The 26,737-nt window shown below is 31.4% G+C and overlaps 1 protein-coding gene across 3 annotated transcripts in view; it reads left to right on the forward strand.

Annotated features, from left to right (window-relative positions):
• The first annotated feature begins 3,295 nt into the window (after window positions 1-3,295).
• LOC111639465 (RAB6A-GEF complex partner protein 2-like) overlaps window positions 3,296-26,737 on the forward strand; it is a 32,187-nt gene continuing 8,745 nt past the window's right edge. The window contains exons 1-7 of one of the 3 annotated variants that reach the window (XM_023385362.1): window positions 3,296-3,437; window positions 3,523-3,644; window positions 9,306-9,457; window positions 17,448-17,531; window positions 17,604-17,753; window positions 18,313-18,456; window positions 21,181-21,308. In XM_023385362.1, the coding sequence (XP_023241130.1) occupies window positions 3,523-3,644; window positions 9,306-9,457; window positions 17,448-17,531; window positions 17,604-17,753; window positions 18,313-18,456; window positions 21,181-21,308 (780 nt within the window). In that variant the 5' untranslated portion in view covers window positions 3,296-3,437. Of the gene's footprint in view, window positions 3,438-3,522; window positions 3,645-6,025; window positions 7,129-9,305; window positions 9,458-17,447; window positions 17,532-17,603; window positions 17,754-18,312; window positions 18,457-21,180; window positions 21,309-26,737 lie in introns of those variants that run through there. The other 2 variants (XM_023385365.1, XM_023385370.1) reach the window with 2 other exon arrangements.

Raw genomic sequence — 26,737 nt, forward strand, 5'->3', positions numbered from 1 at the left:
ACAAGTTTTTTTACAAGCTACTAATCATAAGCAATTTTGATTGCATAAAGTTACTTATAATTGGTAACAAGCTACAAGTATTATAAGTCTTGTAGCTTGTAATTTTTATGCAACAGGATCCAGACATTGCACAGAGAAATGCAATTTTATTTTATCCATTATGTTTTTTAATGTTGGATAAAAAAAATCTTTGACTTTTCATTTCGAGCTTTGAATCAGACTCAACAGAAAATCATCCCAGGAGAAAAAGTTCATTCTTAATACTTATTCAATAGCTTCAAAATTATGTTTCAGTATATCAATTACAAATTCACTTAGATTAAAATTTGCTGTCATAACAATTGAACAATAACTTAATGAATAATTTGTTACTAAATCTGTTACAATAAAATAAAAATAACAATCATCAGTTCTACAAAATCAATTTTAATTGACAGTTTAAAGCAGTAAAAAAAGAAACACATGTTATAATAATCAAAACAATTGAAAAAATTAAAATTGCAGGTTTTTAAACAGAAAATCTTAATAATCATTGGCAATTAAATTATCCAATATAGTGATCAGTTCATTATTTTCTTTTTGATTTCTGATGTGAACATGGAACATGGTTTTGATTAAAAATTTTCAACATTTCATCACATGGCTCAAAAGGTGATCTAAGAGGACATTGGCTCATCCAGTAGATGAAATCACTATGTCAGCTTTTTTTAACTATGCTGAAAACAAAAACAGAACTCACAAACTCTGCCGCCAGCCACTGTCTAGTCTAGTGATGCCAAAAATGTTTAATTGGTGGGCCAAATACCACATAAATTGCAGTTAGGTGTGGCACAAATGTGTTGTATATTACATATAAACAAAAAGTAGATTGAAAGTGTTTGTATTTTATCTGCATTAAACTATGCTGGAATTTCATTTACAAGGTTCAGAGGTTTGCATTTTTTAAGTAGATATATTTCTATTATTTATAAGTGATGTGTCAAGTATGTTTGAATAGCCAGATTTAGTCCTGTAGCCAGGAGTAAATCACTGGGGAGTTAGAAGAACAAATTGAAAACATTGTGACTGGTATTTTTTTTATTTTTTTTTCCAGCAAACATTAGACTTATTAGCTACAGCTCAAGTGTAAAAATAAGTAACAGTAGCCTAGTTTACATGAAAAAAGCAATAGAACTTATTATATATGTTGACTAAGCCGAGGGACTTAGCCACTTCCCCCTGCCCTAGCCATTGGTTCGTCGAGCGCTATAGTTCGAATGCAACTCGTCTATTTAATCACCAAGAAGCCAACAATTAACGCATTTCATACTTTTTATTGTTTTATCATCAGAATAGAATATAATGTAAGATATTGTGTCTTTTTTTTTATTTCATTAACAATTTTTTACTTTTCTGATAGTTATATATAATAGGAGGACATCCATAAATGATGTCATGCTAATTTTGGTAAATTTTAACCCTCCCTCTCCCCTTATCACGTGTCACATTTTCAAACCCCCCTTTAAAATAATGTGACATGATTGCACCTCTCCTTTTTTTTAAAAAAATACAACAATCAAAGTAAAATTCAGTTTAAGTTTTATTTATAGTGTGAATATCAAGTAGTTTACTATAAAAATAGTAAGAGTCTAAAAGTTACAAATAAGATGTTTTTCATACAACTTGCACTAATCAAATTTTGTTATACCGTTTTGGCATTCTTATTTCCATACAAATATCCAGTGGGTGGAGGTGCCTCCAGAGTAGTTTTGCAATATCAATACCAAAAATTAATAAATACACAAATACACACAGTCTCTCGACGTTAATTTAATTCAAATGCAGGTACTTTCAACATTTTGGTACGTCGAAAGTACCGGCTTACATTCGGATTAAGCTAAATTAGTGCCAAAAGAGAGAGCGTGCACTTATTAAATCGTACTAATTTGGCATCGAGCGCATCCGTCAATTTTACCAATACTAAGAGTTACGGAATAAAAGAGAAATGCACGTGCAATTTTACTACACAATATTCACCCGTAACCCAAACTGTATATTTAGTAAGAAGCGACGTTGCACCGCCACAAACCCCTCCCTCGTCGGAGACCACCACATTTCTTAAACTCCCCTACTGGGCACGACATCGTTTTCGGAAAATTCTAGAAAAAAGTTCGGCAAGGGTAAAAAATGATCATTCCAAGATTTTCGCATTTTTTTAATTCGGAGGAGCTCGAAATGTGGAGAAACGAAAAAAAGTTAGGGTTTTTTTTCCGTACATACAGGCGTGTGCTCGAGCGTACGTGCGCGAAGGGAACAATTTTGTTCACCCACTCAAAAGATTAGTAACTCCCACGCCTTTTGCCAAAAATTCCCGAAATTTACACAAAGATTTGAATATTAGAAGATCGATGCCATTAAATTTTTGCAGTTAAAAGTCGAGGGAAGGAAAGACGAAGAAAGTCCACGGGAGGCGGGCGGGACTTAACAAAGATCACACCAACGGTTAGCATTTAAATTTTCGAAAACCGGCCACCACCCTCGAAATTAAGATTTTTGCCATCTTATAATTATTATTAATAATATAAAAAGTTTTTAAAATAAAATATCATAATGCAAAGCACCGTCACATAATCTAACTTTTTTGCCAGGAAACTTACGCAACTCCTGGCAGGATTTTTCACCTCAAAGCCAGTTTGGCTAGTTACTTTAAAATGTCGTTTACACCTTTTAGGTGGCGAAGAAATTTGCCGTAAAAGTTCTCCCCAACTCGGTTACACCGACCGTACAGCAACCGAAGAACCGGGACGGGTGCTTACGGTCAAAGATAGAGAACTACAACAGTTAAACGAAGCAGCTTTGTATTTTAAAACTGACTTTGTAAAGCACCTACCACTCGAGCAGGAGACTTACGAATATTCCTAACCGCATCTAAATTAGTAAACAGAAAATATTTTGAAATTTAAAAATCCAGTTAAGGCTAATCGGTAAAAACAGTTTGGCGAAATGACAATATCTGTACTGTAAAATGACGTTTCAAATATAAATATTAACTTTAATACACCTTAAGTCATTAAATATATAGTTAACATCCACATTACGCACATTCGGATCGCCCACTTACCACGCGTCAGCGAAAGAGTGTTGCCAGTTTTACGTAAGACTTTAAAAAAATTAACACGGTTATCGTTCTATCGATATCGACCATTTTTTCGATATTATGTAAAATTTTAATCGAAATATCACAAGATGAAATAAAATAATATTTATATCCCATCGAGTTAAATAAAATATTTTGACAGAGAGCTTTAGGGGTTGACACGTGTGGCGATTTGTCTGTTTTTTTAACTAACCAGTAGACGTATTTTATCGTTTGTTTAGTCCGACGAGTGGCGAAAATACGATTTATATATACTACTGTTTCCAAGTTCGGAAGGTTATAGAGCCAGAGGTTAAACGAGGTCGTTCTTTACGTACTCCATTAATATAATTTTCGGTTGTGTGGATAATATTTGTAGCTGAAGTAATACGTTTTACGTGTTGTAGATGATCGAAGTTCGGGCCAGATTGGCTCGCGGTGCCGTTTTCCTTTCCGGAGAGACCGTCGAGTGTTTTATAACTTTTGGCAATCCCTCGCCCGATCCCGATACTCAGTCCAGATCGAACAGGTGCCGTCTGTAACTTAACCATTGATGCAATGTAACCTTTTGCCTGTTTACTCGTCCTTTTTAAATTTATTTACGTTATGTTCTTCTCGTCGTTCTTACCCCGATGTCCTTTGACGTTTAAGTAACGATTATGGCTTGTATTTCGCGATTTATTACAGAAATAACAACTGGAGATTAGGCGAAAGCCTGGGAAGTGGACGATTTTCGCAAATTGAATGCGAAAGTGTCGAAATGTAGATTTTAAACCGACCGAGACGCGCGGTTTTAATTAAACGGTGTTCGGTCGACCCGTAAAAAACCCGTCGATCGTACGAAAATACGAACCGTCGAACGTTTCGGCCCGCAAAAAGTATTTGTACGTATAATTATAATAAGAGAAGGCGTGTTAGAAGTACGGTAAAGTACGAGTTAATATTTTGGCCGGTAAGTCTTTGAGTCTGTAATTGCATTCGAACTTTGTTGCGTGGAATTGACCTCGGCTTTACTTAACATTAAATACTCGAACTGGACGATGACTACGTGTGTTTAGGAACCCTTTCGTCCGATCCGGCAGAGTGAAAAACTCTGTTCGATTGTTTTACGCCTAATTTTGACGACGTAATGTCGTTTGATCTTTGAGTTCCGTCGGTTCGAGTTTTTAAAGTTTGTGTTCCGTTGTATAATACGTTGGCATTCTGTTTTATTTTAATTCGTTTGCTTAGTTAATAGCCTTCTTTAGGTTTCGGTTCTAAATTAGATGATTGTTAATGTGTTTGAAAATGGAACAAGATTCAAAAATTTCAGGTTTAAATGAATTCTAAGTACAACATGCCATAGAAATGAACAAATTCAAATATAAATTCTGAATGGAAAACTTAGTTTAAATTATTTTTAAGTAATGTTTTATTCAAATAAACATGTCAAAAATGAGATAAATCTATAAATAGATATAAATATGCACAAGTAAATGATCAAGACAAAAATGAAATAATAAAGATAAATGTACAGAAACTGATAAGGATAAATGTTATTAGCCAAAGCTCACATTTGAGAGGCGAGTGTCATCTTGTGGTCTTTATGTGGAGCCATAAAATGTGCTCCATATTGATGACCTAAACTTTGTCTCTTTGTGATTAATACAAATTTGCTTATAGCAGAAATCTCACCATACACGAACTATTATGTAATGATAAGGACAAAGTTAACAGATCATGCACACAGGAAATATACCTCATCTCCATTAGGGCGGATAGATTCAAATGGGATTTAGAATACATAGAGACCACAACTACCTTATTAGCTACCAAACTAAATGAATATTCATATGCATCAGAACATAATAAACCAGTCACAACCTTAGCCATTTTCACCTCATAATCTGGGGTGGAGGTCAACCTTGAAGATACCAATCCATACCACTCGTATCGGGATATAGATAAGGAGCCTGAAAATTCCGTATTTACTCGCATATAGGACGAGGTGTCACTTTAAAGATCAAAATAAAAAAGAAACAGATTTGTTAATACAATTCTAATTTTATTTTGTTTAATCACAAATAAAATATCAAATGCACGTAAATGCACACATTGTCCCAGAAAAATTATTGGTATCTTAAACTTTAAGGAAAAATCTTGTAAAATTGACAACATAATTTGTTCATGTAAAGCTGGACAATCGGTAACCTTTTTTTGCCAATTCACAGTTGAATCTACTCTCCATTGATTACACTTATGAATTTCTCCAAATTCTGATTTCCAAATAATCATCTGTTTTCATGTGGAAATAGATTAAAACTTATATCAAGCTTCTGTGTGATTTTAAAATTTCAATTTGGAATTTAATTCAAAAGCTTCACTTTTCCTATTACTATTCATCTTCACTCTTGACAATACACAAGAAGGATTGAAACGACCCAGATAAAATACTTTTGTTTTTAAACATTAGAGGGAGAGCATCTGGTAAAAAAATACGAATACACGGTTCACAAAAATTATTGTAAAAAGCAAAGAATCCTTCACTCGCGCATATAGGACGACCTAGATTTTTGAAGCAGTGAAAAATGAATAAAAACCTTGTCTTATATGCGAGTAAATGCAGTACTTAAAATCTTTAAATTGGCCACTAAGAGCAATTGCATTTATTATAAAGAGGTGGAGTCTATCTCATCAGCATGCAACATTTTATGGCTTTCCATAAAGCCCTTGGCCTGATATATCTCATTAAAACATGAGCTTTGGCCTGTAATATTTATCATTATTTACTTTTTTATTATTTTTACTATTTACTTGTGTATATTCATATGCACTTACATTTATCCCATCTTTGATTTGTTATTTGAATAGAGCATTATTAAAAAATAATTTGACTGCAAGTTTTCTGTTTGGAATTTACATTTGAATTTGTTTCTTTCTTTGATGCGTTATGCATAGAATGATACGATGTTATTTAAATCTAAAATTTTTTATCCTTGTTCCAATTTCAAACATATCTTAACAATCCTTTTCTAATTTAGAATTGTAATCTGAAGACGGCTCATTAAATAGGCCAAAAATATTAGTTAAAATTAAATGATTTTGCTGGAAATTAAAAGGTGTTAAGTATATGAGCTTAATCAGTAGTTCCAGATGGACATTTAGACTCTGTACATATAAGCATTATTAATTTCATTATTACTATAAAATGAATTAAATTGTAAAATTTTCTCTCTATATTATTATATTATTTTAAAGTAAGAAATAATGCCAACATTATTTCTTACTTTAATATAATAATATAGGCATAGTTTGTTGTTCAGATGAAACAAGAAAAAAGTTTGGTTTTTGGTGTTAAAATAGTATTTGTATTATTTATTACTATTGATGTAATTACAATTCAAACAATATCCCTATAACCTTGCTGTTGAACAAGCATATAGCAAGAATACAAATATTTACAGTGACATCATTAATAACAGATAATTAAATATTAAACTTATTAAACAAACTATACAGAAGATCATTAACACTCATCAACTGACAACATCAAAATCTTTTTCTCTTTTTATATTAATAAGTCTTCCCATTAAATAGAACTTCTTATAATAACAGGAAGAAGGTTATGTACTTGGGACTACCTGGAGGGTAACGGGGCCTGGGGGAAAATTTGTATTGGGGCCCTATAGCAAATTAAATCATATATTAAAACAAATGAAGTAAATAAAAAAAAAAAAACATTGTATGGGGGCTCTATTTCCTCTGATCTAGGCCAGTTTGTTCCTTTTGCCCCCTCTTGTATCCCTGTTTATACTTAATAAAATTATAGTACAGCAGTAATTTATAAATAAAAACAAACTTCTTGATGATATACACACACATACAAATCTTTTAATGTCGTAACCAACTTTACATAACTGGTTCCGCAGTAAGCACAGCCAGTTTACAGATGTTTTAGGTATTGCAAATGTTATAGTTACATTTACAAAGTGTAAGAGTAATATGCATTATAGCATAAAGTATCACAATGAGAGGTTGGTATATATAAGTTTACAATTAGTAGATTAAGATTAAGTATACATGTTTTGTTTCATATAGAAAAGAGATTTGTTATAATACGCGAGACAAATTTTTCGTGTGTTGGGAAGGGCACGACAATGTATATGAAAGTTATACAATAAATAATGGATTATATGTAACAGAATAAATACAAAATATGATAACTACATTGAAAAGATTAAGGCTGTCAGGAACTAAATGTTTACACTCAGTTCGAAACATTCATCCTGCATCGTGAACAGTCCTTGCTTTAGCAATTTCTATACTGGAAGATTTCTTCGCAAATTCCTAGAAATTTAAACAGTTAATTCATGTAGCATCATGCTAAAAGTCTGAGTGATGCTTAGAAGAAACCCCTAAACATTCAATTCACATTTAAGTTACAGTTGTAACCTTTCAATTTGAATCCATAAAATATCCTTGTCGCATATGCTCTTGAAAGTAGGTTCATAGAACAATATTTTAGAGGCACAGAAGAGAAGAATTCACCATATATCACTTTATATCTCTTTAATACACTAAAATTCTTGCAAAGATTCGGTACTGTTGCAGACCACTATAGGAACATTCTCCCACTAGAAGAGCCCAGTCACATCTNTTTAAACAGTTAATTCATGTAGCATCATGCTAAAAGTCTGAGTGATGCTTAGAAGAAACCCCTAAACATTCAATTCACATTTAAGTTACAGTTGTAACCTTTCAATTTGAATCCATAAAATATCCTTGTCGCATATGCTCTTGAAAGTAGATTCATAGAACAATATTTTAGAGGCACAAAAGAGAAGAATTCACCATATATCACTTTATATCTCTTTAATACACTAAAATTCTTGCAAAGATTCGGTACTGTTGCAGACCACTATAGGAACATTCTCCCACTAGAAGAGCCCAGTCACATCTTCATTTCTGTATTGAAATTCAATGTAATATCTATGTAGAGTGCTGGGAGGCTTTATGAAGGAGTTAAGTATGGATGTTTACGATTTTGCCGTAGCTTTTAATTATAAAAATAAATAAATATTCCATTATTGTTCACAAGGTCATTATGAGAGCATGGCCAAGAGTAACCACGGCTAATGAGGATAGATTTGTACTATAATACTGTTGATAATTCCGTTTTATATGAATTCCATGTTGTACAATTCATTTAGATTTTACAAATACATGAGCCGTTCACATGTATTTGTAAAATCTAAGTGACTTGTACAACATGGAATTCATATAAAACGGAATTATCAACAATGTTATAGGGGGATCGACTGTATTTTAGATTTGACAAATGCTCTGGATTCATATTTAACTAAAAAATATGAATCTGAGCAATTATAAAATACTTTTACACAATAAATATACAAATTTTTAAAAAACAATACATTGGAGTTATGTGAAGGAATGCAACAAAATTTGGAAAAATACACTGAGTAAATTTTTAGCTTTAAGCTTCAGAAAAGCACGGAATTATCCAATGGAAAACCTCCCAGCATTGGAAAGTATATTGATGTCTCTGCAATTAATACATTAAATTCTACACTTAAAAATTCCTTAAACTTTAGTTTTTTTCTCATCCTAGATTGGAGCTTTACGTGCATAATCTGTGCTTAGTTTTGTAAAACAGCATTTTCCTAGACAGTCACAAATGATGACAAAATGATAGTAAATTTTCTTGTTCATTATTATATAAATATATATGATCCTTAAAATGGCTGAAAATGTTTGTTCACTTTAAATTTATATATTGGGCTTATGCAATCTGAAGATATCTTATATGGAAAAACATTTGTTACATTAAATATTTTAGTTTTGTTTAACTAGTTTGGTGTACTGCTGTGTTTTTATATGCTGGATTGTAAGATTTCTTCAATGTATTCAAATAGTAAATGAAATAAACATTTGACAACATATTGACTGATAAATATGTTTATAAATAATTAAAATTTTATTTATTGTTATTTTTTTCTAACTTGATAATTCAGCAGTTGTCATCCTTTATATTTGATATGTTGTCATTAATGTTTCATTGTGAATAAGTCAAAAAAGTTTATTTTATGTTCATTGTAAATGTTGATTTTTGTGTACTTATTCAGTTTTATTGGCTTTATTTTAAACATAAATTTAGTGAATAAATTAATTTAAGTTTATCTCTAATTTTTAGTGATATTGAAGAGAATTTGGCATGGGCTAGTGCACAGATACATTGTCAGTGTTCAGTAGATGATACTAAAGTCAAATTTCCTATTTCTACTTCATTATCACAAGAGGAATTAGCCACTGCTTCTAAAGATACATCGTTTATTCCTTGTAGAGGTAAAGTTCATATAAACTTATCATTAGAAACATTTAGTATAAGAAGTTTTTAATAGAAATAGCATTACATATCTTATTTGTCCACAGATGAATAAGATATGTAATATTTTTATATTAATTAATAGCGAGGTTGCAGCTGAAGTTTTCATCTCTAAAACATAAATGTCGAGTGCTGCTTACAAGATAGCGGCACTTGACGTTTATATTTTAGAGATTAAAACTTCAGTCGCAACCTCTCTAGTATTTAAAATTTTAAATAAAAATGAAAAATTTTTCTTTCTCTTGGGAATCAAACCCAAACATCATTAGGGTTTAGTGGCTTTTAATAATAATTCTTATGAATAATGAAATAAAAACAGTAATATCCAGCAGTTTACTAAATAATAGCAATGACAAATGTTTTTGACGATTTAAAAATCATCATCAGGTTAAAATAACTGTTGAACCTGTATATGAAAATTAGAACATCAGATTAAACAAAATGGGATAATTATTTTATTGGTGGAAGATGCAGATGTCAACAATAATGTAATCAGATATTTTTTAAAGATAAGACTTAAACTTATAGGTGTAATTCAAAGATGGACTTCCATGCTTTAGAGAATGTCTTGGCAGCACTGTAATTTATTGCAGCTTTGTAAATTTCAAGTTTCTCCAGATATTTCAGTTTGGAACCCATTCCTAATGAGGTATATTAGACTTGCTTCATTGAGAAGTATTTGTACATCATTTTTGGTTGCAAATGTCACTAATGATGTGGTTGGAAGGCCATTTTGGATAAAATAATGGTGTTTCTTGATATGCATGTTAATGGATTAAGTTGTTGCTCCGATATAGACCAATTTCTTGTTGAATCTGTCATCTATAATGGGGATAGTATATACCCCAGATGAATTTTGCCTGTTACCAGGGTCTTTGGCATTTCATAATAAAGAAACTATAGTGGGATTTCTGTTGTAGGAGATGCTAAGTTGATATGTTTTCACCATTTGTATGTAAATCTTTGAAAGATGTTGAGTTATACCTGATGACTTTGTGGATTTTAGCTGTGTAACCTAATTTATATTTAAGGATGAAATTTTGAACATATCATTCAAATCTTGTTGCTTTGCTATGCATGTGTGATGTAGTTTAGTTCAATATGTCTGTTGATGGTGGTAAAGTGGATGAATGGTCTTTTGACTAGTGTCTTGTAGGCATTTTAAATGGATAAAAATTTAGATTCTAATGGAATGACAAATGGCTTGTACTCTGGTTTTCTATAAACTTAGTTAAAATGTGGCCATCCTTGAGTGTGAGAAGAATGTCCAAGAAGTAAACTTGGTGGTTGCTATGTGGAGGTGCAGGCCATAGGGATTGTTGTTGATGGCTATTAAGAATAGGAGTAAATTCAGTTTCTTTCATCAGATTATGAGAACATCATTAACATAATGGGTGTAAAGGACAATTTTATCATTATTTCAAAATGATGAAGAACTAGTTCACAAAAACTGCCAGATACTGGCTGCCCATCAGGACACCTCTGCTTTGCAGGCAAGCTACCCCTTGAAATTGGAAGAGGAAAGAATAACAAATAATGTCCTCCAGTTCCAAGTTGTTGGTCTTGGAAACTTCATCACCTTGAAAAAATGATAAAATTGTCCTTTACACCCATTATGTTGATAATGATCTCATAATCTGATGAAAGAAACTGAATTTACTCCTATTCTTAATAGCCATCAACAACAATCCCTACAGCCTGCAAAATAATGATGATGCAAAATAATAATTTGATGTTCAAATTTTCATATATATATATTCAACTATAATTTTAATATGATGATGATAATTTAAAAATCGTGAAAAGAATTTGTTTTTGTTAATAATTTATAAATTGCTGGATATAACTGCTATTGCCTCATTATTTATAATTAAATCCAGTTTTTTAAATAGTAAATAATAATTCTTATGGCCTAAAATTAAATCTTGAGCAATGTACAACACAGCTGTCCACTTCCTAGACATAGATTATGTTACTGTGAAAGACCAATATTTGTGAATGTCGACACACACAACTGTGTGAATGTTGACATTCCCCCCATTTCGGTCGTTCACAGTAACAGATATACTTCTCCAGAATGGGTATATTAATACACAAGTATTCAATAAATCTATCATCCATTTTTCACACCTTCTCAAGTGCATGACCTATATACATATAAAATTGCAGCATTCACAACATTAGTCAGAAGAGCATGTGCACACTGCTCAGATATTTTGAACATCGTGAAAGAGCTCAAACATATAGAAAAATAGCCTTAGAACATGGATTTAATACAAAACTAATACAAACCAGTGCAAAAAAAGAGTACAAATATAAGAAACATTCACACCTAGGAAACACCAATGTACAGTCACAACTAGGGATTGTATACCGGTTTACCGATTTACTGGTTAACCGATAAATTGACAAAAAAACATTCGGTAAACTTACCGGTAAATTTTAAAAATTTACCGGTAATTCTGTAAATGAAAAATTCATACTAGAAATTTTTATGTAGAGAATATTGTGTTTATAGATATTTAAAAGGGCTAAAGGGACTTTGAAAAAAAAAAAAAAAAAAAAAGATAAGTGTAAGCAACAATATACCTAATTATTAATTTTATGTGAGATATTTTTTGTTTAATTTTAATTTAAACTTTCTTGGGTTTGAGAGGCACTGTAAATTGTACAGAAAGCTCTAGTTAGCATATGTGATTTGTGCTCTGCCGTTTTTTGAGATTTTTAAAGGTTTAAAATCTTTACAATCAACGTTTTTCTTAAAGANAAAATTTGACGTTTTGAAAATATCAAACGAAACAAAAATGTGAAAATTGACGATATATGTTTACCAAATAAAGCGTATTTAATTAAAATAAATTACATTCAGTTCCGTACTTTTACGGGGTCATATTTTAGACTAACAATGCGAAATTATATTAATTAGGAAAAAATTGTTAAAAACGTTAAATTCTTTTATCATTTGAACACACGAATATTTAGTAAAACGTAGTCTAAAATACTTTCTGTATTTACCTGAAAGCAAAACGGTGCTTTCTCTCGTAGATGAGTTTTCATGTGTGTTTTTAGATGATCTTTTTGGATGAATGCTTTACTGCAAATATCACATTGAAACGCTCTTTCACCTTTGTGACTTGTCATATGCCGGTTAAAACTAGATACGTATTTAAAATGTTTCTCGCAAATAGTACACCAGCGAATCTTTATTTTCTGGTCATTTGACGGAATCTGATAATCGAATTTATAATTTAAATATTTACATTAAAGCACAAAATTCAGCTACTGAAATGCAATTAATTTTATATATAATGTATATAAACGTTGGTTTATTCGTAACTGGTATGATTTATTTCAGCGTCGTGATTTTCTAATTGAAGTAAATTTATTTTCTTCAGATTTTATATAAAATATGTTTATAGAAGTACTTTTTTTAAAAATCTAAGCCGAGAAGAGTCTTGCGCAATTATTTCTTTTAACTGTCTAATTGTTATAACTTTATACTTCCTATTTATTTGTAATTTTAATCGGGAGAATGTAGACTTATAAACAGTTAACAATATGCAACACTGTGCACTTTCACTTCATACAATTAATGCAAACACTGCATTAGAAAATATGACGTGAAAAGAAATGATATACATTTTGTCATATCAATTATTGTAATTAAAACTTTACGGTTTGATATTGTCCTATATATTATTCGCCATTACCGTGGCTTGTCGATTGCACGAGTAAAATTATTACGACTATTTTCTTCCTGGTGGAATAGCTTACTAAACATGCTGGAAAGATTTTTATTACTTAAGGATGCTGTTTGAAAAAGTCTGGAAACCTAACCTAACCTAATCTGGATTATTTTGTACAAAAATTAGATCAAAATTAGGAGATAAGACTTTAAATAATTTAAGTTTCTTGAGAAGTTATTTTTAAAAAATGATAATCAATAAAATGGTATTAGGTACTATATAGTATTTCCATTTTATTTTTATTTTTCTGTATTATTTTATTTATGTTTCTAAAAGTTATTATTATAGTTTGTTTAGAATAACACTTTAATTAATTTTTATATTTTTTTATATGCTATATGTTTGAAATAAAAAATGTGAAATGGAAATCAAAATTACTTATATTTTTTATCACCTTAATTTTATTTTTCAGGGAAAAAATTTACCGGTATTTTAATTTTCATTTGCCAAATTACCGGTAAATGAAAAAGTCGGTAAATTTACAATCCCTAGTCACAACATTCAACGCCTAGGTGAATAATTGTAGATTTTGGTCTTAGACTCACTTTGATTTACAAACAAATATTTAAATGCTTGCTTTACTTCCATAGAAATCCCGAGTCTACAAATTGCTGTGTAACATTAAAGATATGATAGAAAATAATAACAGCCAGAGGTATAATCAATCCCAATCACAGATGAAAGGTGTAATTGGGAAACTGTGTACATCAGATCGACAAAGAAATCTTAAAATGCAAGCTCAATGAACATAAGTACAACCTAGATAACAATAAGCCAATAACTACTTTAGCACAGTATGCCACAGAACCCAGGTTGTCTGCAAATCTTAATGAAACAAAGATAATAAAATGAGTCTTTTATATAAAAGATCATGAATTAAGAATGCTAGAAATGCTGGAAATATACAAGGCCACATTAAAAGGCAGTTGCATTAATCATAAGGATTGTGAATCTATCTACTGCATGGCAGTTGTTTTTCAATAACTTACAGGAAACTTGTAGTCGATATTTACATACCATATATTTGCGCAGATAAGACGATAGTTGAATCATAAAAAAGACCCCCAAAATCCAGGGTCGTCTGATAGGACAGATACAAAAGAAAAAAAAAAGTAGATTGAAATTTATATAAAATAAAACAAATTACTCACTAATGTATTTAAAATCCTGCAAAATCCTCACATTTATCATCTAAGGCAAATAGCTCATTAAGTACATCCTCACTTTTGTTGTTGAGATATGGGTAATGTCATATGGGTCCAATTCTGTACCTAGCAAGTTCAGTCTACTTTTCATGGCCTGTACTTCTGATTTGAAAAGTTTTTACGCCTTTTGTTTCCACACTTCTATAGTTTATCATGTCGAAGTTCATTGGTGTTTCATCTATATTTCCAATATTAGATAATGGAAAGTTGTATTCTTGCCTCATACCAATAACAAACTTGTGAAAACTCATTACTTTATGATCAAGATCTTGTGGTAATTTCTGTGCAATTTTTGTTTTCTGTCGTATTACCAGATTTTTTCTGTTCATGAAATGATCACACCAACCTACTGTTGCTTTAAATTCTTTACCTTGTTCTGGATTGGCCCATGCCCACTTCAATGCATAAGCCCTAATCGTGTTTCTTGTAATAACATAACAATTCTGCCTCTGTTCTTGTACCCATTCTCCAACATTATTTTCTAAATCTGGCCAGCAAGCTAGTTCTCTTCTCATAGAACATTTTTTCATTGGCATTCTTTTAATAGAATCTTTATTCTTTCTCCAATCTCTCACCATCTTCTCTGTTATATCGAAAGCCCTTGCTGCAGCGCAGTTGTTCAATTCTTTAGCCTGTTTTATGACTTTTAACTTGAAGCTTGCTTCATATTTCCTTCTTTTCGTTGGTTCCATGATTTTCTTTTCCCGCCTTTTTATTTTCATTGCTCACACTTGGTCCTTTTTGAAACTTGTTTTAGTGTTGTCAGATCTAGAAGCTTCTGCTTTTTGGTGTTGCTAGATGTTTTTTCTTTTACTCCATTCTTGCTTTATTGTTTCAACCATCACCATTTTTTAGGCATTGAACCGAACCTCCAACCCTAGGGACAATCCACACCTTTACATAAATATTAAAAGTTATGTTTATTGAGCTACTGAGGAAAAAACGGACAAACCATAATTATTTACTAGTAGCAAGTAGGGTATGTCCAGAAAATAGAATAGCCCATACGATGTTTTTATTTATAGTCAAGGTCATTATCCGAATGCCCAAATCAGTGTGTATGTTTACAACAATCACAAGGCAATGCTCCAGATGCAAGAAAATAAAATTTGAAGTTCTTTCAAAAAATTACGAATAGGACAATTCAGTATACGCTATACAGTGTTATTATTCAGATGATGATTGCTGATCTAAACTAAATTCATAGGCCATTGATAGTTTGGGGGTCATCTTATAGCAGTATTTCTTAACAGGGGAGCTGCGGCCCCCTGAAGGTCCATAAGAAGTTTGCCGGGGCCGCCAAATTATGCAAAATTTCCTTCAGAATATAATAAAATGAAAATTGATGTATAACCGAATATCATATTGAAAAGTGAAATAAGAAAGATAAAGCTTTTGTATTTAGTTTTTTTTTTTATTTATTTCTTATTTCTTCCAACATACAACTTTGTTAGTATAGGAGAATTAAATGCAAATATGCTACTTACACCTCAGTATTTACTTCTTTTATTCCAAAGTAATTCTAAGAAACCTTTAATGCTTGGAATTTTAAAAATAATTAGGAAAAATAATAGGCTTAGTAGTAGGCTTTGAAAATTTAAATGTTTTTGCAAAAGATATGCAAAATCTTTATGACAAGTTGTGGGTGTTTTAGTTTTAGTTTAGTTTTAGCATCGACTATGGATCGAATAATAGTGTATTTCTTTCTTATATTGTGTGTTTAGTTTTAATTATTTATAATTAACCCATAAAAATGAGCAAAAAACAGAAAGGAGCATTACAAAATTTTTTTAATGTAAGTAATCACGGACCAGGATCTTCAAAAAGAAAATATAGTGAAGAAAATATTAGTGAAAGTTCCTATGATGATAAGTATCGAAAATTATGAAATATTTGGTGGGCCATGAGTATAAAAAGGTTAAGAACCACTGTCTTATAGGACAGATATATGCTAAAACTATAAAACTTTGATGAAAATTTATACCTTATCTTATCTGAAGGTCGTCTTATCTGCACAAATATATGGTAAATAAAACTGCAACCAACAATGTGTGAAATTTGTTTATGCTTTTTTAGTTGTTATTTTTATTTTATTTTATTAATATCAGAATTTATATTTTGAAGCTAAACTGGAGAGGCAGGTTTGTAAAATAAACTAAAAATGTTTGTTTGTCTACTGAATGAATCCTTGGCTGGAAAAATGTGAATAGTTTTTGATTTATAAACATTTTAACAGTTTTGACAACTCAATAGACAATTTATTCAGGTGATAATGGTTTTCCTACTCACTTAGTACTATAAAGGCTAAATTTGCTCATTATAACCATGAATATATAAATAAGCTACCATCACAAAAACCATAAACCAGCAGAAATGGTAAAAAACTCAGGTTAGCAAATATTTTCCTCCATATTAAATGGACATCTTCACACTTAATTTGAACCACATGAGATAAAGTGCCTAGATTTGAAACATTTAGGCTTATTGATTGATTGACTGGACACCTTGGTAATCTCATAGACTGCATGATGTAGTGAAGCAGGTCTTCCAAACTAATGGAAAAGAATCTACGTCCTTAAAATATAAGGCTACTACAAGAAACACAGCCATTAATTTCAAGGAATCAGATTATTTTCCATTAGTTTGGAACACCTGCTTCACTTCATAATCATACAGTCTATAAGATTACTGTTGTGCCCAGCCCAATCAATGAGCCTGCATATTTCAAATTGAGGTGTTCCATCTCATGTGATTTGAAATTAGAATGTTAAGAGCCTGAAGATATCCATTTAATATGGAAAAAACATTAGCAAATGTGAATTTTTTACCATTTCTGCTGGTGTTTGGTTTTTGTGATGATAGATTATGTAAAGTAAAATATATTATATTAAAGTATAGCCATTGTTGTTACAACCAAGATTGACTGTTTTTTTTTTTTTTTTTTTACTTTTTCATTTGAAAAGATTTATTTGTTTTCTTTATTATTTTCTCTTATATAGGAGAAAATGGTCACATAGTTCTTTCAACCAAGCCTAAAATTTTATTTTGTGATGTTCGTCTAGCTCCTGGAGAAAGCAAAACATGTATGATTGAATTAAATTTATAAGCAATTTTTTATAATGTAGCCATTTAATGACATTATTCTTATTTAACAGATTTATACAAAGAAACAATTCCAAATGAAGGACCTCCTTCGTATCGAGGCCAGGCTGTAAAATATGCTTACAAGATAACTATTGGGACTCAGCGGGTGAATGCAGTAATTAAATTGATGAAGATTCCAATAAGAGTTCTTGTTTTGAACAGTAAGAATATATTTTTTTAATAATTGGAAGTTATTATTTTTTGAATATCATATTTTACAGCATATAAGATGCAACTTTTATCCAAAAACAATTCTCAGAAAATCACCCTGCATCTTATATGTAAAGTTGCAATCTCCCATTGGCTAATAAAACCTCAAACAGCCTTTAGTAGGCTACAGGTAACCTCTTCCTGACTCAACTCTTGAATAAAAATGTTATTGGTTAATTAAACATGTTATTACAATTTGCTATAGCTAAGCAGCTAAGCAGATTTTGCATGTATTCATGTTGAATATTTTAATTATAAATTAATTCTTTTAAAACTTTTCTTTTTTCTGTTAAATAAAAGTGTGCATTCTAATTTTACTTATATAATTGGAATATAGTAAAATAATAATAATAATAATAATAAGACTGAATGCCAAGGGCACAAGAAAGCTTTCATATGGTAAATACTTTTACCTAAATATGCTGTGTTCAAAATAGTCTATGTCTTATATGCTGTAAAATATGATAAATATTAATATTACAAGTTGTTAATGCAATGTTGCAATTTAAGACTTGTCAGATTTTAATTTCCATATGGAAAGTGATGAGATGCAAGTTGCTCCAACTAATCCATTTTTACAAAGTCAACAGAAAGAATCTTCTATGGAAATTGCTCTGCAGGTTTTAGAAATGATTACTGCTCGTCGAAACCCTAGTAAGTAATTATTCTAATTTTGTGGAACGCTAAATCATTCAGATTCAAAATGCTTTTATTTATACAAATATGCATTCTCTTTCAGTTTCAAATAAAATTACACAAAGAATTCATTAGAATACTAAAGATTTTTTTTATGTAAAAATCAAAAAACAGTGTGTGTGTATATGTATGTATATATATATACATAGGTGTATAAGCTTAAATCTGCTGTTTTTTAGTCAGAAAAACACACGTTTTTTCTTAGAAAGCAAAAACAAATTTATTCAAAGTACTTTCCCTCACTAGTGACACATTTGTTCCATCTCTCGGGCAATGTGTGGATACCATGCCAAAAAAATTTCTTCTCTTTTGAGGCAAACCACTCATCAAGCCATTTTCGGATGTCTTCGTAAGAATCGAAGTGCCGCTCAGCAAGCACGTGGCCCATCGATGAAAAGAGGTGATAGTCGGAAGGGGCCAGGTCTGGTGAATAAGCGGGATGGGGTAGCACCTCCCAGTTGAGTGTCTCCAAGTAGTTTCGGACCAATGTTGACACATGCGATGGTGCATTGTCGTGGAGGAAAATCAGCTTGTCGTGTCTTTGCTGATAATCCGGCCTTTTTTCACGCAGAGCACAGTGCAATTTGATCAGTTGTTGGTGGTAGCGGTGAGCATTGACAGTTTCACCAGGTTTCAACAGCTCATAGTAGACAATACCCTGCTGATCCCACCAAACGCACAGCATTGTCTTCCGTCCAAAGCGATTTGGTCTTGGGAAAGATGTTGATGGTTTGCCTGGATCAACCCACGATTTCTTGCGTTTAGGATTCTCAAAATATATCCATTTCTCATCGCCAGTTACAATCCGATGCAGAAACGACTTTCTTTTTTGTCTGGCGAGCAAGATTTCGCATGTGTTTTGGCGTCGCTCCATCTGCCTATCGTTCAATTCATGCGGCACCCATTTTCCGATCTTCTGAATCTTTCCCATGGCACGTAGACGCATGGAAATGGCTGGTTGAGTAACACCCAATTGCTCGGCAAGCATTTTTTGCGATTGGGTATCGTCCTCATCCAAAAGAGCCTGCAGTTGATGGTCCTCAACCTTCCTGGGCCGATTTTCACGCTTCTTGTCGCTCAGGTAAAAATTTCCATCTTTGAACTGACGAAACCAATCTCTGCACGTGGTTTCCGATAAAGCTCTGTCTCCATAAGCCTCCACAAGCATTCGATGTGCTTCGGCAGCCGATTTCTTCAAATTAAAGCAGAAAAGCAAAGCTTGCCGCATATGCTCTTTTTATGGCACAAAAGTAGACATGATTACAAAAAAAAAATATATGTTGTTGTATGAAATATCTGATGATGTGTACTGATTAATGTTGACAGACGTCAAAATCATCAAAAAAAACAATATGGCGTCGTCATGGTAACTTAATACCCTTGCCATCTATTAGCAAACAGCAGATTTAAGCTTATACACCTGGTATATGTGTATATATATATATATATATACACAGACACACACACAGACACTGTTTTTTGAATTTTTGATTTGATTTGAGATGTTTATATATATATATGTATATATAAACATCTCAAAGCCCTATAATCATATTAAAACCAAACAATTACTGGATTAAATCAGGCTACATTATTATTAGCAGTAATTTAATCAGATTTAATCTAGTAATTGTTTGGCTTCAAAAATAGTATATAAAAAATTTTATTAAGTATTAATTTAATTATAATTATTAAATTTAATAAAAGATGTTGACGAATGCATATTTCTAATATCAAATTATGTAGAATTTAATTAAAAATAATAATGGTAAAGTAGCCCAATTTAATCCTGTAATCATTTGACATACAGTAGAGCGTCATTTATCCGAATTAATTGGGGACTGGGGTTGTTCGGTAACTGATTATGTACAAAAAAATATATTAACTTGTCTCGTGTTGAAATTTTTCTCCATTGCGTGTTGCTTCGTGTTGAAGTTTTGTCGATGTTAAGCATAACGTAAACATTTTAAAATAATAATCGTCGCTATTGTATCGTTAAAAATTATTTCTTTATTTTTTACAAACAAAATAAATATATTGAAAAATATAAAAACAAAAAAATATATACTTTAGAAGTTAATCTAGTATCAAAAAGTTCGATTCAGCATGACACAGTCCGACTAGAATGCTTTTGGTTGATCGGCTTTTGGATAAATGATGCTCTACTGTATTTCTAAAGTATTGGGCTTCAGGATATATATACTGTATATATAAATATAAATACACTAATTTAGCATCTGGACTTGGAGAAACCAGCTGCAAATTGCAGATAGTGCCTCCAGGTCCATTGTTAAGATCCATTCTAATGTGATTCTACTATATAGTAATGGACTTATTTGATATAACAGAGGAGTCTGTAATAATGAGTAATAGCAATAAAACAGACTTTCATTATAACAAACTAATTTCCTTGGTCCCATTGTGGTCTGTTATATAGAGCTTTTATTGTAATATATAAAAATTAATACCAGAACGTCGTGGTTGAGACAAAAAGCCCATCTTTGGTTTTTACTAAAATGTCGAAAGAACGGACTAATCCCCAAGTGCATTTCTTTTAAATAAAAATTAAACAGCCTCTTTATGAATTCATTGATATGTGATAATGTAAAATATTACTTTTTGTAATTATTTTTATTTTTTACTTTTCAAAACTTGTGTTAAATTATTATAATATTCTTACAGGTTTTTATAACATCACAAATCAAAATGGAAAAGTAGTAAGGTTTTGTATCTTGAAATCTGCTTACCGTCTCGGAGAAGACATCATTGGCATTTTTGACTTTACTAAAGCCACAGTGCCATGTGTTCAGGTAATTAAAACATTTTTAGGATAGAAGTTTTAATATTCTCAGTTAGTGTTTTATTTCAGTAAAATATGGCAAATAGAATAACTTCTATATAAATACGAGGGCAAGGTGAAAAGTTCTCGGCCTAACCCATAGATGGCACTACTAGAAATGAAAGTATCATTTGGTTATGTTTCCAGACTTGTTACAAAAGTAAATACCAAGTGTGAATTTGATCAGACAAATAGTTTATTTTATACAGCTGTTTAAAGTAAGCATTGTGTGTGTTTTTGACAAAATGAATAAACTTGAATATCGTTCCATCATAAAATTCTTTGTTTTGGATGATTTATCACCAACAGAAATTTATCCAAAGTTGGTAAAAGTGTATAAGGAGTCTGCACCTTCGTTATCTATGGTAAAAAAAATGGGCAGAGGAGTTTAAACGTGGTCGTACATCGATTGAAGATGATCCACATGAAGGACGGCCAAAAATTGCAACTACCAAAGAAAATATTGAGAAGATACACAATATGATTCTAGATAATCGGCGATTAAAGGTGTATGAGATAGCTAAGGCTGTAGGCATCTCAGAAGAAAGGATAAGGTACATTTTACGCGAAAAACTCCGTATGAGAAAGCTTTGCGCAAGATGGGTGCCGCATTTGTTAAATGCTGATCACAAATAAATGAGGAATCGACTTTCTCTACAATGTTTGTGCCGTTTTAAGAAGGATCCAACTGATTTTCTGCACAGATTTGTTACAATGGATAAAACATGGGTTCACCACTCTACCCCTGAGTCAAGACAACAGTCCAAGCAGTGGGTAGAAGCTGGTGGTCCTGCACCGAAGAAAGCAAAGACAATTGCATCGGCTGGAAAGGTTATGGCTAGTTTTTTTGGGATTCCAAAGGGATTCTTTTAATTGACTACCTGTCAAAGGGTCAAACAATTAATGGGGAATACTATGCATATCTTCTTGACCAGCTAGATGAAAAAATTAGAGAAAAAAAGGCCTGATTTGCAAAAGAAAAAAATCCTCTTTCACCAGGACAATGCACCTGCTCACAAAGGCACTTTGGCAATGGGAAAATTGAGGGATTTGAAGTATGAATTGTTGGAACATCCTTCCTATTCGCCAGATTTGGCTCCTTCTGACTTTCATTTATTCCCAAATCTTAAGAAATTTTTGGCAGGAAAACATTTTGGGTCAAGTGAAGAGGTGATCGCAGTGGTAAATGAATATTTTGAAGACCTTCCAGAATCCCACTTCAAGGATGGAATACTGTTATTGGAGAAACGTTGGACAAAGTGTATTGAACTAAAGGGAGACTACATTGAGAAATAAATGCATTTTTAAAATAAAAAACTCATTTTTTCACTATTAGGCCAAGAACTTTTCACCTTGCCCTTGTATAGTAGTAAAATAATAATATGACAATAAGTTTTAGAAAAATACTGATAATATTAATTGAACCAAAAAATTCCTTGATATTAACAAATGAAACAGTAAAGTTTTCACTCACAGTAGAGCTTATTCTGTCAGAAAAATGATATCTGTGGACTTTTTGTTACACAGTTCAATAGAAATTTGTCATATTTCTATCTGATTATAATTTTTAATAAAAGTCAAAAAATATTTAATAACTTTTATTTCCTCCAAATACAAACTTTTTAATTATGCATTATCATCGAAGCAAATCAAGGGATAAAATATGACAGTTACAGAATAAACTGTTCTTACATTAATTTTGTTTTTTAAAATTATTTTAAACTCTTTTGCAAAAAATTTTTGTTCTTATCAATGACCAAGATTTCCCTTGTTCAGCTTTATTAAAATATCTTTGTTATGTTGGGATTGGAAAGCTCTATATATCAATGACAAAATAGACAAAATAGCAGTGTTTTGTAAAGACTAGTTAGAGCAAAAAATTAGGAGTAACTATTGGAAAACGGTTAATTTACAATAAATTATAATTGTTTTTATTTAATTTTGTGATACAAAATATTTTAACAATATCAGTAACTCTTTAATATTAACACAAAAAATTAAACTTGAGATAAATTCAATTAGATGATAAATGTTTTTAAGTCTGCTGAGAAAACTAGGGATTTACTTATTAATGTTATCATTTTGACTAAATTTTATAATCGGTGTCAGATAATTAATTTTTGATTGTTAAAAATCAATGGAAAATTTTCAGTACATAATTGGCAATAACCCTATTGTTTCTTGCCACTTTTTAGTAAAATATAAAATAATTTTAAAAAGTGAACTAAATAAACTTAAGCAAGTTTCAATTCAGAAATATCATATTACAAGTGATTAATAACATAAATTAATGAGTTCGTGACAACACAGGCAAGTTTGGAATAGATGTTATCTGTTTCAGATTGCCATGATTATATTATATACTAGCAAATAAGCCCGGCATTGCTTGGGCTAAAAGTAATGATAGCGAAGATTAAGGTTATTACATTATAGCCAATCTTACCCGTTTTCACAGAATGCAAGAATTAGTCCCCCTGTTTCCAGACTAATTAGAGAACTGTTAGATGGGTCTAAAAATATGTTCGATTTCTCACAAAAACGCAACAAATCACATCTGCACCTGTTAATCTTGCACACTGCTTTCTATTAACACTTCCATTGTTAACATTTTCATTCTTAACACTTCGATTACGAAAAATCCCTTCTTAGTGTACGCACCCTATTAAAACGCAATCAAAAACATAAAAATCCACATCTAAAATAGTATAGTAGAAGCAGAGTTTTTCAGGGTAAGCCTTAATCTGCTCCCTCTCCCTCATGGGGGAATTTTGAAAAATCCATTCTTAGTGTACGTTCTCATGACATACCCTAACTGTGTACCAAATTTCAACTTTCAACTTCTAACCATTTGCGCTCTGCGCTTATTATTATTATTATCAACCTATATCGATTATATATATATACTAGCTGTTACCTGCAACTTTGCCCATGGAGGTTTTGCAAGCAAACCCCATTTATATTCAGTATTTCAACAACCATAATAATTGTTATATAACACCTACTGCCGAGTATGATGAGAATTGCTGAGAATCAAACAAACTATTTTCAATTTGATCAATTTTCTGGAACGTTTACAATCATTCTATAATCGAACCAATATGCAATAACAAATTTGAATTTAAAACGGTTTGAACATTTGGTTAAAAAATCAAAATATATTAAAATATTTATAACAATGTCTGAAATGTTATCAATTTAATACATCTAAGTACTCAACGAAAACTAAACGTAGTTGAAAACAAAAAATTGCATCTAAAATAGTACAGTAGAAGCCGTTCTTCCGGTTAAGCCTTAATGCTCTCCCTGCAGGAGAATTTCGAAAAATCCCTTTTTAGTGTGTGTTTCCATGACGTATTCTAACTGTGTACCAAATTTCACCTCTTTAGAAAACCACTGAACAGTGGTTTGCTCTGGGCAATGATGAATCAGTGACTCAGTCAGTCAGGACAAGTAATTTTATATAGTTAGATTTAGAGGAAGTAGTTTGACAATAGCTTCTTTGTATTTGATGTAATAAGTAAGTATTATGAGTTTTATTACAGGCTTAAAATTTTAAAATTAGAAAAATGACACTGTGTGACATTGTAATTTAATGAATCAAGGAGAAGTAAGCTAAATTCCAAGAATAGTTTTGTTTTTATTAATTGGATTTCTTTGGTCAATTCAAACAAAAGCAAATTTGAAAAACAAGTTCCAGAAAACAAACATTTATTTTAAAAATGTAAAATTACTTATGACAATATTTTTGGAATTTGTTTTACACATACTTTATTAAATTACATCATTGCTAGTATTTTTCTAATTAAGCCGAAAGTAATGTGCAGGAAAAGGGACTAATTATTCTGATTGAATAATTTGCAGTTCTAAAAAACTTCTCTTAATATACAGTACAGTAATACCCCGAACTTACGCGATAGGTGGGACCGAGCAGTAACCGCGTAAGTCGGGGTATAATTTCGCATATAAATACATACAAATAATTTTTAATTGGGGCCGGAGACTAAAGAAAACAATAATTTAGAAAAAAATGTTTAATAAAATCTTAGATAATACATATGTATAACAAATTAGGCCTATATTATTTTACAAGTTTTCACATTTACTTGATTATTATGCCATAATTTTAACATTGTTTCCATCTCAGCGATAATACCGTGACGTTTACGAATGATGCTTGAATTTAAAGATTGAGCATTTTTCACAGCTTCGAGAATTTTTTTCTTTGCCTTTTATAATTGTTCTGACCGACAATTCCGGTAGATCAAACTTCTTTGCCAATTCACAAATTTTCATTTTTGTATCGAAGTCTTTAATAATGGGTACGTTCATAAAGTCAAACGAGTTAAACGCGTTAGTAACGAATCGTTCAAAAAGTCTAACGAAATAGGAATAACGATGACTTCATTCTTGCTTAACTCGTTTGACTTTACGAACGTACCCAATGCTAACTTTACATTCCAAAGATAAAGTTTTTCTTTTCTTGTTTGATGCGGAAGAATTAGTTCTACTTCGTTTGGATGACATAGTAGAGTCTCTTGAGTCTCTGTATATATAACAAACACAGAAATAAATAACACAAAATAAATTGTGGCTATGTGTGGATTCCGCGCAACACATCCGAACATGTAAGCTGAACAATAGTGTAGGGGGAGTGAGTAATCAAGGGTTGTGTGGCACTCAAACAGCGTAACTCAGGGTTCGCATAAGTCGAGGTATTACTGTATTAACTACACATCTGTAATATTTAATTTACAAAGAGATAATTTTCTAAGTTAAAATTAATTCAAAAAGATAACTTTAAATCAGTCGAAAAGCTGCAATAAGATAATTTCTAATAGGTAGGAGGCAAGAGGACTTGTTAATGCTTTTTCAGTCAATAATATGTAGTTTTAAAGTGTTAGTAGTAATGGCTTTCTTACATTTGAATTTAAATGCAATTTGTACAAATTACTAAGAAAGCAAACAAAAATTTATACTGGTTGATTCCCAGATATTTTATAAATGCAGAAGAACCTACAGGTACTTCAATTATGACTGTCAAAGAGTAAACTCAAGTTTGTTTTATAACCAAGTCTGTAATATACACTTGTCTATAACAAGTGTAATAGTAAATGGGTAACAAGTTCCAAAGAAAAACATCCTGATAAAGAAACCTTCCATCAAAATAGCAGGAAACAGAATTAAATGCATTAACAACATCAAATACCTGGGGATTATTTTTAACCCCAATTTAACTTGGATTGTCCATGTCCACTACACCTATGAGAAAGTGATCACAACTGGCCACATTTTAAGGAGCATAGCCAGGAACATCTGGGACCTCAACCCAAGGAATTCCAAACTGATCTACAAAGGGGCCACAGAGCCCACTCTCAATTATGGTTGAGGCCTGGGGGTATG

The sequence above is a fragment of the Centruroides sculpturatus genome, unplaced genomic scaffold (genome assembly GCF_000671375.1).
Source record: "Centruroides sculpturatus isolate CEXI.00-Female unplaced genomic scaffold, Cexi_2.0 scaffold213, whole genome shotgun sequence".
NCBI classification, from domain to species: domain Eukaryota; kingdom Metazoa; phylum Arthropoda; class Arachnida; order Scorpiones; family Buthidae; genus Centruroides; species Centruroides sculpturatus.